The following is a 17476-nucleotide window of genomic DNA, read 5'->3' as shown; positions in this document are numbered from 1 at the left end:
ATTAGTATTTTTCTAGTACGGTAGAAGGAGCCCATATTCTTTGTATCAGCCTTGGCAATGTCTTCTATTTATGCGTACATTCGTTTTTCCTTGATATTTGTTATAGTGTGATGAATATCTGGAATAATAAAAGTCCAAGGATCGACCCCGGGGGTACACCTGCATTAATGTCAGGTTGTTTGGATGTATGGTCGACTAGGATTTTTCTTGTCTAAGAAGGATCTGATTATATTTAGTATTGGTTCAATAACAGCATATGATTTGATTTTCCCGCCAGATCTTGCCCTAGCTTCTCTATCTTGTCCAGTATATCAGTAGTAGAATCGTCTTGCCTAAATCCATACTGTTGGTCAAAAGGAAGTTTAGCATTTATGAGGTGGTGGACTAATGTTTGATTAATAACTCAAAAGATTTGAGTGGGCCTGTTCTTTTGTCAGAATTCTTGAATACTGATACCACAGACAATTTTCCAGCTATCAGGGAAATAAGATTGTTGTAGAATTTGCATTTTCTGTAAATACATGGAAAACAAGATGATGAAAATGATAACAGCATCTGGAGATTTTATTGACAACGATTTAAAAACGTTTAATTTTTCTAATCATGTGATTAAGAGGGACAAAGAAAATATTTGACACAAGCAGGAATGTTCTTCAGACTTTAGTTTCTGCATTGTCTGATTAATATCCGGTCTCACCCTGCATTGGGTATGAATATTGGCATTGACCTGAAGAAAGAAATATGTCATGATGACTCCCTCCTTCTTTGATTACCTCCCCCTCTTAGGTCAATCTCATAGAAAGGTCACACTTTTGGAGATATCTTTGGTTCTGTTCATTGTGAAGACTTGCTGCTTTACTCATGTTCTATCCAATGAAATCCCACATTTTATGATTTTTTTTTAAATTTCCACTTCTGATTTTTCCAAATTTCATATATGTATCTGATGCTCTTTGCTAACAGTAACCACCATGTAACATGCCGGCCTAAACATTCATTTTTTTTTTTTTTTTTTTTTTTATATTAATAATGTTCCATGGCATGACCTCTGGAATACACTACGGAGAAGTAAGGCCCAGATAAGACTTTTGCATATCCTAACTTTGTCGAGCAAAGCATATGCAATTTTACGACTGACTTAGGTCCTTGCTTACCTTATTGTTTTTTTGTTTTTTTTTGGAGGGGGGGGGACAATTTTTAGTTTTCATTTTTGAAGGGAGACAATTTAATATCACCCTAATACGAAAATGTAAAAGTTTTGTGTAACTTTTAGTTAAAAACAAAACAAATACACTAAAGTAATACAATAGCTCAACATGAAACATTATCTGAACATTTATTGAATTAAAATGAAATTAAAAATTCCAATAATGACTGTTCAAAACTATGAATTTTAAGTCATAATTTAATATGACAACTTTCATTTAATTCTGAAAAGAAGAAAAAGCATTTGCAACATTCAATGACCTTTCAATTCTATTCGAAACAAAAGGTACAAAAAAAAAAAAAACAAGTGAAGCATGCATGGTCCACCGTGACTGCACAGTGGACGAGGCATAAAAAAAATTGACTAAGTTCAGCATTGCCCCTCCCCCATTTATCCCCAAAAGTGACCAGAAGACGTCAATTCCTGGTGAAAATGAACAAACAGTGCAGTTTTAAGTTTGAGTTCTGCACCATGCAAAAAAAGAAATTACTAAGTCCATCCCCCCCATTTGGCCCCAAAGGTCCCCAAGGCCTTAACATATTTAAATTTTAGTTCAGCACCATGCAAAACTGCTAAATAGATATACATAGAAAAATTGACAAATATGGTAAAATAGTCCCAAAAATTAAGTGTTTTTATTTGCTCTAAAAGAGCCCCTGGGGCACACCCAAGAGTTATTGCGAAATATAGACAAACAAAATTATATAGAAATCAAGTCAATTAGTTACAACTTTTCAGAAAGTTTTATAAAAATCCAAGGCATCATTTTTTTTTTTTTTTTTTAATAAGCACAAAAGTGTCAATTTTAGCCATTTTAACCCAAAAGGCACCTTTAGGGGGGCAACGAGTTTTCCTGGAAAATTCGTTCTGTTACTTTTTTACTCATACCATGTTTAATGTTGGTGCAAAATTTCCAAGGCCTAGTTATTGAGAAAAGTGCGGACAGATAAACTGACAAGGGTGAATTTACAGATCCACCCTCCTTTTGTCGGGGTGGGGTGGGGTGGGTGGGGACAAAAATTTTACATAAGATTACGTGTGATGTATTTAATAATTATCAAGACAGGGGTGCAGTGGCAGCCAGTGCAGTCAAAGAAGGAGAAACTAAAGTCTGGAGAACGTTCCTGGTTGTCAAGTTTTTTTTTGCCCCTCTTAATCACAGGATTAGGAAAATTAAATGTTTTAAACATTATTAAATAGTTATCAATAAAATCTCGAGATGGGGTTATCATCAGTTTCATTATTTTGTTTTCCAACTTTTTCTAACTAAAAGTTACGCGAAATTTTGACATTTTCGGATTAAGGTGTTTTTAAATTGTCTTCCCCTCCCTCAAAGGAGTTCTTTAAAAAATGAAAAGAAAAAGAAATACACAAGTGCTACCCTTATTTATGAATTTGTCCAGTGTATTCGTAAAATAATTTACATTAGAGCATTTTTTTAAAACTTGACTAAGCAATTTTTTTTTTTTTTTTTTTTTTTTAATTTCTTGCTTTAATAAAACAATGTACTTGGGGGGGGGGGCAAGGTTGAATTTTTTTTTTTTTTTCTTATATCATTCTTGCCAAAATATTTTCAGTATGATGAAGTATTAAGTTTCATAATTCGGAATGTCATTAATTTCTTTTCAAAATATCAATTAAGTCACATGACTGCATACTTTTCCAATGCTCTTTAACTTACGAACGATTTTAATTAAAATTTCGGTGGGCCTGAAGAATCTTGATCCCACCCCCTTTCTTTTTTAGTTATTTTTTTATTTTTATCAGATTATCGAATGCACACTAGCCTACCAGATAATAAATAATAAAATGAAAAAAAAAATAGTCAATATTTAAATAGTTTTTAATGTAAAGTAAATCGATCACCTATTTGAGAACTCGATGTTTTTAGACCAAATTTCGTAAAGTTAGCCTTTTTTTCCAGCAGTTTAACCTTTTTTTTTTTTTTTTTTTTTTATCGAAGCTAGACTCAAGAAAGACTAAACTACTTTTAAAAATGCTAAATTCGCTAATTTTGGTCTAAAAACGTTAAGTGGTTCTAAAATGGGTGATCGATTTACTAGAACGTTACATTAAAAACTAAGTACCCCCTATAAATATTTAAATATTGATCTTTTTTGTTTTAAAAAATAATCTGGTATATTAGTATCTATTCTATAATAATCCATTGAAAAAAAAAAAATAAATAAAATTTAAAAAAAAAAATAGAGAGAGGAGGCAAGATTCTTCAGGTCCCCAAATTTCTAATCTTTTTGGTGATATTCATGCAATTATCTACATAAAGTTTTGACAGAGGAGCCACCATCATCACGGTGACGGAGTATGGCACAAGGCCATGCTTAAAATGAAGTTCTTGAGTTTCAACTTATTTTAGAAATCCTTTTCAATTGAGGCAATTTTAATTTTTATCTCACTCGAAGTGTTTGGGGCGAGGGTCTAGATATCCCCAGATTAAACCCACCTTGTACTCCCCTCGCCGCTCTTTAAGGCGAGCCGATAAAAATGTACAAATCAAAATTAACACTTTTTTTCAGCATGGCTTTTAGAAGTTTCTGTTGGAAAAGTTACGTCATTTTTCCATTATTTTGTAATGAAGAATTTATTTTTTTTTTAATGTGATTTATCCTCTTTCCGATTTTAAAGTTAAATATTACAAATCGGAATTCAACGATATTTTATAACTTTCACCTACGAGGATTGGATGTCGCTAACGGGGAAGTGTGCTCGGTCGGTGTAATGAAACTATGATTTAAATTAGCTATGGCCAAATCTTTCCACCCCGTTAAAAACTCTTCAAATTAAAATAAGAAAGTGTGGTGATGCCTGTGTGTGGGGGGGGGGGGGATTACAAAGCACCCTCCCCTCCCTCCCTGCCCATAATAAAAATAGGTTTAACGTTATTATTCCATCGCAGTAACATAAGTGTATAAGTACAAAAATCTTATTTTAAAATGATTATTTTGCGACAAAAAAATAAAATAAAAACTCGCCACAATGTTATGTAAAAACGAAATTAAAAAAAAAAAAATAAAAAAAATCCAATTCTTCGATTCATTAATTTTAAGACATTGTCAAAATCTGAGTTTTATATACGGTAAGAGTGCATGCAGCGTCTTTCTTCCACCCTCAAAAATCCTTTAAAATTACCACAATTATAGGTTTCCAGGAGTGCTGAAAACGAAAATAACGTTTAAAATTCCAGGAAGCTTTATTAATTTAACATAAAATGAGTACCTAACTTCTTTTTTTTTTACATAGGCATAGATAGCCACTTATCAAGGCTCAGAGACCACTCGAGGATAAAGGTTAAGAGTGTACAGTAGTCAATTGGACAATATAGAGACAATCTATGTTTTGTTTTTGATGGCCACAGTTTTTTTTTGGGGGGGGGTCAAGGTAAAATGAACACGATTCAACGGCAAAAATATGCGCGTACAACAATGGCTACCACTTATAACAAAGAATTGCATTGCTTAATATCCGAAAAACTACTTATTTGCGGAAATTTTAAATGCGATATTCGTTTTCGGCACATTCGAAAACCTTGTGAAAGAAGTTTAAGGAAGGTTTTATGTTGGTCTACTAGGCCATAATTACCAGATATTCCCCTCCCCGAAAAAAAAGTGGTCATCAATTGAGTGCTCATTTTACGTTAAATTAATTTAGGAAAGGGATCCCATAATTTTTGAAACAATTTCTTCATATCTTGGAAACAATTCTTGTTTCTAAAGGATTTGGGGGGGATGGAAAGATGCTGCTGCACTAGTGCTGCACCTGCAGTGCTGCTGCTGCACCTTATATATACAAGATTTCAAGAAAATTTTTTTTTTATCTAAACTTTTAAAAAGAAGTCGCGTGTGCAAAATGAATTTGTTCTGGTTTATAAATTATTTTGGCGATCTTCCTACTCGAACTGGGTCTACGTAAATAGAAGGATGTTCACTAAAATTACATAACCGGCTGACGTTGCAGAATAAAGTGCAATGATCACGGTTAGGCGGTAGACGACTATTACAAGGATTATTTTAAAACGAATGTAATTTTGATATTAATAATACACTTTTTTTTTTTTTAATTTACCATTTTCTGTTTAAAAAGCAAACAAAACTTTTAATTGCACGTGCTAAAAGATAAAATATGTATCTTTTAGAAAAGAAAATAGTCACTTTTGGACTAGTTTTATAAATCCCTCGGCAATTTGGGAGACTTGAAACAGAAAATTACTATCCTTGTAATAGTTGTCTATCGCCTTATCCTGGCTATTGTACTTTATTTTGCAACGTCGGCATGACACGTGACTTTAGTGGAAAGGCCTTTTATTTACGTAGGCCACTTCGAGTATGTTAATATGCGTGATCGCCATTTTTTAAAATTCATTTTTTTTTTTTTTTTTTTTTTCCTGTAAATTTCCGTCTCTAGTCTTTAGAGAATGTTTTACTTGTAAATAAATTTCTCAAACCTGGAATTCAACACGTTTTGGTCATATCTAATTTGTGTTAATATTTCATTTTTTTTTTTTTTTTTTTTTTTACGGGCGAGCACTTGCGCGTCTTTCTAGTAAGCCAAAAGACACCTGAAGAATGTCAGATACTTCTCTTGGCACAGTCCCAGGAGGACATCCTCCCGGGGAAGTATGGGTTTCGTTTGTGTCGAGAGAATGCCGTTTCAAAAATCAGCTCCGTGTTCCTTTAAGGTACTGGATCCCTCCCCCTTAATTTGTCACAAAAATCCGGTCAGATCGTACTCTTTCTCTTTCTCTCTCCTATCTTTTTCAGTGAGGTAGTTGCACCGATTTCCTTTTTTTTTTTTTTTTTCGTGCACGTCTTTTACTGTGCTGCCACACTTCTCCCCACTCAGACTCCACCAGCTGTTATTATTCAAAGCCGTGCGCGACCTTGACTTCCGCTGTCACTAAAAAAGAAAAGGAAAAAAATTAGGTCAGAAAAAGAAAAAAAAATGGAAGAATGCAACAAACTATGTTGGCTCATTTTCCGACGCTTGCTATCTCTCTCGCACTCACACTCTCTCTTTCGAATAATTTACTTCTCTCATCCCATACCAAGTAAATAACCGAATGGAAAAAGTTACCAGTAAAAGTATTGTTTATTTATTTCCCGTTTATTTAATCGTCCATTTTAATTTCTGTCTCTGTGCTCTTCATATTTAGAACATCCTCCCCTGGGGGAGGGGGTCCGACTGACTCGTCCGTCACACACACGCGCAACAAGTGGAGGGAGGGGCTCCCACTGGCTGCTTTTTAAAAAATTGATATTCAATAAATAAAACAATCTGTGTGTATATATATATACACACACACACACACACACACGTTACAAAATAAGTAACAAGTAACACAACATATGGAGGTTTTATAGAATTTTTTCTTTTAAACGACTAGCAGAGGTACCCGACGTTGCTCGGACGAAACATAAGAAAAAGATAAATTTTACTATTGGTGAGGTTTTATAGGAAAATACTGTTTTGAAATTGATCAAAAAAACTTGTTTTGCCATATCAAATAAACACTTCTACACTATTAGGACGATATTTCGGAAATCGTAATATTGAATTTCACGTGAAAACAACGGTATCTACGTATTCCCTGTATTTTTAAGATGATTATATCCAAAAATTACGAAAATTGATAGGGTAGAAATGTTTTTATTAACCAAAATAGAACTTTAAGAACACGATCGTGTGTGTGCTTTGCTTATGTAAGACACAGGAGAGTCACAAGGGAGCAAATTCAACAGCTGCAAAAAACTTGTATATATGTTATTTAATTTTTAGGTGGATAGTTATTTTTATATTAAGCAATTATGAAAACCAGACTCAGAAACACTGTAGAAATGTTTATTTTATTGGTTTTGTGTTAGTCACATGAAAAATTTAGAGTTACTTCTCTTGTTTATGATTTCGTTTCGCTTCATTTAAAAAAAAAAAAAACAAGATGGCGGCAATTTTTCTCCTGCTAACACGATTAAAGTTTTTTTAATAATTCAGATAATGTTGAAGCTACCATTATTGGAATTGACAAAAAAAAAAAAAAAAAATTGAAACCATTTTTTTTTTTTAATCTGAAAACTCCATTTATCAACTACAAAATCTCATCCCAATTCTATAGAAACACCTTTATAATGAGTTTAAAATGCTAAAGTCAAGTTTCTGGTACATTCTTCAGGTGTCTTTTGGCTTTAATGTTTTGTTTAAATTCTTCCAGAAGAAATAACATGGTCGACATAACTTATATATATATATCAATTAAATTATTTTTGACAAATTACCCAACTTCAAAATTTCTGTCGGCGATAATTAACGTTTTCCAAATATAAATTTATTTTAAATAAGTAAAAGTAAAACAAAATAGTTTATGATTGAATACTAATAATCATTGTTAAATTCCTCATAACCCGACTTTGTGTTGTGCTTACTCTTGTTTTAGGGTTCTGTTATGAAAAAAATTGGTCAAAATAGCCTTGCTTTTTATGATTATTAGTGCATCTCTGCAAAATGCATTTATTTGATTGAAAATTTATCATGATTCTGATACAGTTACCGATTCTGTTCTAAATTTCCAATTGCGATTTTTTTTATCTAAATATTTATAAAGTTTTTTGTTTTTAGATTACTGTAAAATCTATGTAATATGTGCATGTATTTTCGTAAACGTAAATTACACTTATGGGAAATGTGATCTACAGAATTAAACTTTAAAGTAGGCACCGCCAAAACTGGGGGGGGGGGGCAGGTAAGTACTTTTTGCCGGACCGTCTTTTTAAAAATCTACCAAAAAGCAGGTAATTATCCAATCAATACGAAATTTTCAGCGATTATTAAGAGAAGAATGAACAACATAACAGTGTACTTATTTTTCATAAACAATATTTATATATATATATATATTTTTTTTTTTTGCTTACCCCCCGTTTTTAGGGGGTTCCAAATATGCTTAAAATAATCATCTGAAACTGAACGAAACATTGTTGTTGTAAGGGACGGGATTATAGATAAAAAAAAAATAAAAAAAAAATAAAAACTTGTTTACATACCTTATTTTGATGCCTGAATATCCTATATATATATATATATATATATATATATATATATATATATATATATGATCATTCCTATCAGCATTTTCTATTTCACTTTTGTACCATTCTAATTGTTTTGTTTTTCTTGTCTATTTCAGATAGAAAATACTTGGAAACTGCCTCCGATTGCTTTTGACTACTTATTCTGCATCCGTATCAGATTCATCATGTAAAACGACAAATATTCTACCCGTCTTTATTGGATCCTCGTTTCACGAGGGATTGTGCAACTTTGTTGACTTCTTCAACAGAACTTTACCATTTGTTCTTCTAGCAAGACGGAAAAACAGAGCTTTCCATTTTTCCCTTCTGTGACACGCACACACACACGACTCATAAATACGTCTGTTAATTTGCTCACTTGCCCATATACACACAACACTGATACATATGCAAACTTGGTTTTTGTTTCAAACTTCTACTGTCTGCCATTCTTCCCAAGTCCAAAGTTGTGTTTGCATTTGTTTTAAACCATGATCGGTCACAGCAATAAGCAGTACTTAAAGGAAGAGGCCATGAAGGCAAGACAGGCTCAAGCAATGCAATCTTTTTCACCACCCATTACCGTGAATGCAACCCTTTTTCATGCACCCCGGAGAGTTGAGCATAACTCGAACACTGGTATTATGGGACAGATCAATAAGGTTCTTGGAAATTACAACGAGGGTGTTGAAGAAATTGGAAAGCGTGCTGGTCACATATACGAGGTACGTCCCCAGTCACGGGACGCTAATAATCAACAAAAATACAAGGGACGATTGAATGGTGTAAACAGACCTACTCCTACTCCCCAACACAACAGTAACAGCATACCAAGTGGCCGTGGGCATGATTCACGGCATAGTACCAGTGATCTTCCTCAACTAATGCAGGATGAATCCTCCAAGTCATTTCAGAACAGTAGCTCATCATTACCATCCAAGGAGAGTGAACCTGTAAGCTCTCATAATCGAAATTCGCAACACCTTCGCCCGTCTAGTGCTTCTCGACAACCATCAGAAAAACATGCCACTGAGAAGGATGGTCCGTCATCTCTAACATACCAGCAGAAAAATAAATATGCATCTTCATATGCAAATTTTAATCACAAATCTCATCCCTCCTCTTCCTCATCGTCGTCACATAACCACCCCAGTGGCCTGGGCTCTAGTAGTGGGGGTGGAGGAACTAAATCCAGCCGTCCCTCGTCTTCTATCAGTACTGATTCGCACCACTCTAGCAAACCTGCTGTCCACAGTAGTGAGAAGCACCCAAGCAGTGGGGTATCTGATAAGCATCATAGTAATATCAGCAAAACCTACACAGATCTCAAAGCACACAATGAAAAACCGCATGGAGATGCCAGAGGCCATGCAACCAGTGATGGTAAAAGCTTCTCCAGCAGTAGCGAGAGGACCATGGGGCATTCTATGCTATTGAAGGGACGATCTTTATCTCCAGGCTCTTTACCTCCCCACAAACTAAAATCTCAGTCACAACGTCAAGGACCTCCCCTATTACAACCCCAGCAGACTTTGCAGCAGCTTCCACTACAACTTCAACATCAGCAACCGCCAACCATTATTCCAGTGACCACCGGCTCTGACATCTGTGATGAGAATCACCACAGTTCACCTTCAGTTTCACCTTCATCCGTTTTTAATGCAACGAATAATATTAGAGTGAAGTCATTGCCATCTCAACTGACCCCTCAACACACAAGCAAGGATTCATCTCTTCCGGAAAACTTGTTCAGCGGTGACGATAATGATGTCAATCGCATTGTTCGTGAAATGACGAGCCAACCAGAAAAACTGACAGCCATCAAAACCCCGATAAAAAGTGCGCCCCTGGGAAACAAAACTAAGTCTGAGAAAGATAAGATTGTTAGCTCAAGTGATAAGACCACAATGCCAAAGACTGTGGGTTTAAAGAATCGATCCAGATCAGAAGTTGCCAAGAATCTCCATGGATCTAACATGAACAATCTGTCTTCAGATGATGCTGATCTCACAGAGATGAAGGATAAAACTGAGCTCGACAAAATCATAGCTGAAATGACCTGCATTAAATCCCCAATCTCAATCATTTTAACGCCGGAAAAAATAAAAAACTCCCAGGTTCCTTTTCTGAAAACTAAGTATTCAGATTTGGCCGTTAGTGACAGTGAAGGCTCTGCCAGTGATGCTGATGAACGGAGGCCTTCTGATGAGAAACCTTGCAATGGTTCTTCTTCTGACGAAGAGATTAATTATAAGAAGCAACTTGATTTCTCTCGAGAGAAAGAAGCCATTACGCAAGAAGTTAAAAATCATATGCCCCTGATGTTAAGCCCCATGCTGGATGATGAGCCATTGAATGCTGAGCCATTGAGAAGTCAAGAGGACTTGTCACAGGATCTTCGGATGAGTGACTCTGACAATGAAAGCATTAAATCTGAAACCAGTCCACGCTCACAGCATCAGCCACTACTGCTAACGTGCAATTCTGGTGGTTTTGTCATTCCAGCTCTTTCAGAGAATGATAGTGATGATGAAATGGAGGGTATCTGCAAGAACCCAGCTGTCGATGCGCATAACTCTGAGGTGCCAGATGAAGTGGCCACTACAACAGACCCAACACATTTTTATGGCACACACCAGGTGTGCGCGCCAACAGCTCGCAAAGGTTCTCGTGAATCTCCTCATAAAATCAGTGACAATGAGGAAAGTGATGATGATGATGATGATAGTGATGATAATGAGGAAGAGGAGGGAAAAGAAACAAAACAAATAAAGAGTGAAGATGATACAAGTGCAGCGGGGTCAGAAGCCTTGCCAGAAAAGGAGGCTGACCAAGGGTCATCTAGTTCAACAAGTTGCACAGAGTCAACTGAAGATGAATCAGATGGGTCTGATGAGGAAGAAGTACCTCCTTTGAAGCCTTCTCCTCCGTCCCATCCAGCCAAACCTACAACTGAAGGAGAGCATTGCGATTCTTCAAGTAGTATGAGTTGGGGTCTCCGTGGTTTCATCACGAAACCATTGGAGATAAAACAGCCCAAAGTGACGGATCCACAGACTAAATCAGAGTCTGATAACTGCAGCAGCAAGGCTAACAGTAACCATAGTAGCCCAAGTAATAAGTACTCTTCGGATGACAGTTCATCAGATTCCTCGAATCAAGAGAACCCTAGTCATGCATCTCTGCCTACTGCGTCTCCGGACAAGTCTCCATTGCTGAGTGATGGTGAGGAGCTACATGATGGCAATGACAGCGTTAAACGAAGCAGCATTTCATCATCTGGAATGGACGAAGTCACCCCAGTGAGTAAAACTGAAATTCTTGTCAGTGATGCATCAACCAAAGTGACGCGTACAACGTCGGCTTCAGCAGTGACAACATCAACTACTTGGAGTGATACTACTTCATCGACAACAAAGGTTCAAGATGGTCTCGGTATCAAAATCCAAAAAGAAAACTTAAACTCAGCATTCACCCCCACCCCTACCCCTATGCCAATTTCATCCCCAACATCTTCATCAGTTGAGAGAAAAAGAAAGCGGAAAGTGATTTTGTTACCAATTTCTATAAACCTCGATTTGTTATCCTCACCTCCAGAGAAAAAACGCAAATTGTCACCAGAACCGTCCCAACCCGCCGAGAACGTTGGTGTTGTCAAGCTAGAACCTGTCCCTCGTCCACAATCATCTTCGCAACCACGACCAAATGCAGCTGTTGATAAAAAAATCAGGCCCCTGAACTTGCAGAAACGAGGCAGAATCACATCCGCTAATTCTCGGCGTAAGAAAAACGTCATTGTAAAAATTGATGTAAAGCTGATGAATTTGATGCCTAAGAATTGCAAAGGGGGACTGCACCCTTCACGAAAATCTGCAATTTCTAAATCTCCTGCTGGTCTTGCATCTCCATCTGCCACAACGAAGACTTTTACTAGCTCTTCTAACTCTGGTATCAGCACACCCAAGTTGGCATCTTCCAAACAGGTATCAACGTCTGAAATTACGGCGACAACAGCAACAGTCACCTCCATAACTCCAAAAGCAACAACACCACCATCACTATTACCGCCACCACCAACAACAAAAGTGGCAACGCCTCCACCCCCATCGTCATCCTCCTCATCTACAATATCACCCAATACCTCCATAGTGATGGCAACGTCAAAAACTATGCCACCAGTGTTGGTGCCAACATCGACAGCATCAACACTAGATAATGATTTCAACTTCCGGATTCCCAAAAGGAACGTTGACTCTGATTCTCAAGAGTCTCGGATGAAAATGGTCAAAATTGACGTGCAATCCTCAAAATCAGAGTCCAAAACGTCGGATCTTGTCAAGGCAGATCCCAGCAAGAAATCCGATACTGCTGCTAAGAAAAGCAGTCCACCTCCTCCTCCTCCTCTCGAACGTTCCTTTGCATCAAACAAAGGAAATAAAGTGTCCAAAGAGTTGAAGCTGCTCAGTACGAAGGCTGAACAAACTTGCCATGACATAAATCCTACTCCGTCGGCTGCAGTTGATGAGAACTCAAACAGCAAACCAAATTCGAATGACAAGCATCTGTCTGTACCATCCATTACATTCTCGTCAAACGTTTCATCCGTATCCTCAAAAGACATGACAAAAGCTACAAATTCCTCATCGTCCAACTCTACACCGTCGTCATCATCTTCAGCTGTGGTACAGTCATCATCTGCATCGAAGTTGTCATCCTCGTCCTCTGGGGCCTCATCTGCTGTTAATATTACTGATCCTCGACTAACCGTGCCGGCTACGACTTCCAGCAGCTTGAGTACTAGCAGTAATAGTACTTTTACTGGGGATAGCAGCCGTAGTAGTAGTAATACTAGTAGTAGTACTAGCAATTCAAAGAGGTCTTCAGATGCTATCAAAAGTGGACGTCCGCCTGCAAAGGTCCAACTGACCGCAAGCAGTAAGCATAAGAGCAGTGCAAACTCTTATTTTCAAGAAGCCACCCGAATGAAACATGAAGGTAATAAAAAAACAGACATATTTGAAAAGTCGTTTTTATACATGCAGTCCGTTGTCTATTACGTACAGAGCGGAATTGCTATGGAGAAGTCTCGTAAAGAGCAGGACTGTCAGAAGATGTTTTCTGAAACATTAGAACTGCTTGGTCAGATCGGGCATTATCACCAGTATCAGCAGGAGCAGAAACTCTCCGTGTTACGTCTCATGCTCATGTCTGCGATCTGCAAAAAACTTTACGACGTTAAGAGGAAAGTGGCGGAAAACTTGCGGCAAGTGTTAGATGAGCACTACAAGCAGTCTTCGAGCAGCACTTCCACGACTAACGCTCACACTCCCTCCCCGGTCCGGCCGAATCTGAACATTTCTACGCCCTCGTCAAGGTCGACCCCTTCCCCTTCAGGCAGCATTGACTCTATACGATCGCAAGGGAGCAGTACCTCTGATGCCAGATTAACCCCATCTGCCAACTCTTCTTCTTCCACCGCAGCAACAACAAACATTACTTCCTCTTCTTTGCCTTCCTCTTCCATAAATCCTCACGTGTCATCGGGAACATCTAGTTCTTCTTCATCTTCACAGACTCTTGTAATTCCAAAGCGTATTCATTCCATCACACGCAACTATATCGATATCATGGACTACCTGGCTAAAGCTAATCATTATTCCGAGCAGGCTGCCATTCAACGGGACAGTTGCAAAGATTTTATTGAACGCCTCAACTTGCGCTGTAAGACAATCTCATGGCAAAGTAGTATTTCAGAATATGTTGAATATGTTAAAGCCGGTTTACAGCTATTACAAGACTCGTGACCTGACCTAACTTTGGGGTGGGGGGGTATGCTTCGCAACCACCAAATTAAAATTACATAGAAGTGTGAGTGGGGGGGGGGGCATTTGAAGAACAAGAAAAAGAAAAACCAGATGAAATTATTATTTATAATAAAAGAAATATTCATCATTGTCCCCCCCCCCACCACCACCACCACTCTTCTTTCTCCATTATTTCTTCCTCCTTTCTCGGTAGATTTACCTGATCAGTAAAGATACCATCATTATTTACAAAAGAAGAGAAGAGAGAAAAACACAAATCAACTTTTAAAAATTAGTTGAAAAGAAGCACTTCCTTTTTTATTTATGTATTTTTTTTTTTTTTAAGGGGGAGTATTTACATGAAAAAAAAATTTTTTTTTTTTTTTTCACCCATTGATCAATGCTGATAAGAAAACTTTTTCTCCATAAACGAAATATTTAAATTTACATTAAAAATGTAGAAATAGAAAGATTGATGGGAGGGAGTGGGGAGTAGTTTACTATTTAAAAAAAAAAAAAATTTGTCTATCAATGAAAATGTTAAATATCAATAGAAAACTAATTTTTAAATCTTAAGCTGACTAAATGAAGACTATAATACCAAAAATAACATTTTACATACGAATGCCCAATTTTGGGACTGATACTGCTCTCTGACCAGTTTTTGGAGCGCCACGTGTATTTGTTTATAAATTTATTGTCTTGGAACAAAATGACCAACCATAGAGCTTGAGTTTGCAGAAGTTTTTTTTTCTCTGCACCTTGCAAATATTTTTTTGGTGTGTTTTGGTCAAATTAGTATAAGACGCGTGACATTTTTAAGCATCTTGTGATGAAATTACGAACAGCTTTTTCTTTCTTTTTTTTTTTTTAAACTTGAATTTCTAAGTTCTGATTGCTGCTAGTCAACAGAGGGTGATCAAAATATTTTAAGACTGGAAGGGTTTATTAAAATTTTTCTTATCTCTCCCCCAGACCCACTCCAATGTAATACCATATTGGTACTTGCTTATTAAAGTACTGTTTCTCTCTCTCTTTCAATGGACAGACAAAAAAAAAAAATAATAAAATGATGGTTTCATTTGGGTGGGGGGGGGCATCAAATTTTATATTTCAGATCTACAAGAGAAGGAAAGAAAAATTAGAGGAAAGAAAGTTGTGAAGAAATACCAAATTATTATTGAAAGACTCAAAAATAAATGATATTTTTATGACAGAAGAATAATTAAAAAAATAAAAAAAACTCTTTGAAATGGCAAAAAACAATTTCCATTTTTACAGACACTGGCCTTTTCAACAACAAAAAAAAAAAAAAAAAAAAAAAAGAGAGAAAACAAAAAAACAGCTATAATTACTGATTTCTATCATTTAATTTATGCATAATTTTTTTTTTGTGTGTGTAAATTTTTCTTTTTTCCCCCTCCCTCAACCCAGAGAAAGTAAAATTCAGTATAAAAGATAAAAAATTTTGCAATCCTCAAAAACAATCTGTATCTATATGAGTAAAAGTGTATATGAGTGCATGCAAGCATGTGTATATATGGTATGACTATGGATGAGCGTTTGTGATGTGTACATAAAATAACTGTGTGTGTGTATAAATATATATACATACACACGTCCTTGACATTTTTTTTTCCTGGAAAATATATATATAAAAAAAAAAATTAAGCTTTTGTTTTGTTTTACTGTTTTTGTTTAAAAATGTTATGAAAGATTTTTCTTTTATCTTTATTTTTTTTTTTATAAAGATTTTTATGTTGGTTTAAAAACTATCTAAGAAATGATAAAAAAAAAAAAAAAAGAATAGGGTGAAATACTTACAAATCATCTTGCATTTTGTGTTCTTTGTGTTTCAGGAATATTTTACTTTCTTCTCGGTTTACCTTTCAAAAACCATTCTGCTAGCTCTCTCTCTAATATATATCTATAAAAGTGAACGTGTCTCTGTGTACATTTCCCTACGCAATTACTGACAATTTTAAGTCTACAGACTCGAAATTTGATCTACAGGGTACTGAGATTTGGGAAAATCTTTGATCTGTTTGCAGCCAGAAATTTGGCTGTTAACGGGTCACAGTTCAACGATTTGACCTTTGAGAATTCTACCAAACTCCTCTGCCAATTTTGGGTCTAAACACTTCCAATTTTAGATATAGGTTCCTTGGACATAGATATAACTTGATTTGAGCCCAAAACAATATAGGGGTCAAAGTTTAAAAAAATTGACCGCTTTTTATTTTTTTTTGCTCAACATACACCTCCAAACACCTGGGCAACGCCGGGCTGAAATGCTAGTGTATATATATATATATACACACACACACACACACAAAGAAAATTGGCAATACGAAATTATATACTAGTAGATATAGATTTAATAATCATCAATTCAATAAAGGAAATCCATGAAAAAGGGTGAGGCTTAAATCTATATGCACTATTATATACTTTTGTATTCTCATTATTTTTTCTGTGTCTAAACTCCATTTAATATGTTGAGCTTTTTATTAACATAAGTCTTCATTGAAAGAGTTTTCTAATTCCTCTTTGATCCCTTTATATATATAATTGCTATAATAATTTAAATACCTACAGACATTAGTGTTTCATCCTTTCGGGAATCATCAATGCAGGGCGTCACGATTACAGCCAGTCGGGAGATTCGACTTATTTTAACATCGTGATCTGCACATGCAGGCTTAAGTGGCTAACTTACATTTCAACTTTTAAGTGCTCAACAATAACAAATATATCAGTGGCCTAGTAAGGCCACAGGGGAGACAACCGAAGCAACAAACTTGAAGCTGCCTGCCAAGACAACATATATATATATATAGATATATATATATATATATATATATATATATATATATATATATACACACACACACAAACAAATGTAGGCAAATTTGGGAATATTTTATTGATTTGAACATATAGGTTGTTTTTTTTAACCACTCATCATAAAGAACCATAGAATAAGATTATAATTTTCAAAAAGCCTATGAATTTTCATGTAGTTTCGTCCAATAGAACCAAAGATATGAGCATTTCAATATTCAATTTGGTTACGAGTATAGATATATCTATATACACTAGTGGCCAAAAATCGGGAACAGTTTAGTTTTTTTTTCTTTTTTTTTTTTTCAATTTCTCCAGAACATTCGGGGGTGGGTGGGGATTACAACTAAACTTACACACATTTAACATATCTCTTATGTTGATACACTGTATTAATTACACTTCATTATAAAGGATAGATAAAAGTTATGAGCATTTCAAGTTTTTTCTTTTTTTAAATTAAAGTGGTCAAAACCGTGGGATAAAGCAAAAAAAAAAAAAATAATTTATTGTGGACTGTGTTTTCTAAGTACGAAAATGACAAA

At 35.8% G+C, this 17476-nt stretch overlaps 1 protein-coding gene and 1 long non-coding RNA gene across 4 annotated transcripts in view; one reads left to right on the top strand and one right to left on the bottom strand.

Moving 5' to 3' along the window:
- The window catches only part of LOC145277572 (uncharacterized), a 272319-nt gene extending 256555 nt beyond the window's left edge, over positions 1-15764 (top strand). For both annotated transcript variants that reach the window (XM_080129063.1, XM_080129064.1), the window contains one exon: positions 8400-15764. In XM_080129063.1, the coding sequence (XP_079985189.1) occupies positions 8775-14087 (5313 nt within the window). In that variant the 5' untranslated portion in view covers positions 8400-8774 and the 3' untranslated portion in view covers positions 14088-15764. The remainder of the gene's footprint in view (positions 1-8399) is intronic.
- Positions 1-17476, bottom strand: part of LOC145277573 (uncharacterized) — a 446087-nt gene that overhangs the window by 2003 nt on the left and 426608 nt on the right. Inside the window, exon 3 of one of the 2 annotated variants that reach the window (XR_013868161.1) lies at positions 2234-6118. This is a non-coding gene — a long non-coding RNA (uncharacterized LOC145277573). Of the gene's footprint in view, positions 1-1317; positions 6119-17476 lie in introns of those variants that run through there. The other variant, XR_013868160.1, reaches the window with a different exon arrangement.

This window comes from Euprymna scolopes, chromosome 6 (genome assembly GCF_053919585.1).
Source record: "Euprymna scolopes isolate OS-2025 chromosome 6, ASM5391958v1, whole genome shotgun sequence".
Lineage (NCBI taxonomy): Eukaryota > Metazoa > Mollusca > Cephalopoda > Sepiida > Sepiolidae > Euprymna > Euprymna scolopes.
Note: the sequence above shows the minus strand (reverse complement) of the source record. Positions and strands in the feature narration are given on the sequence as shown.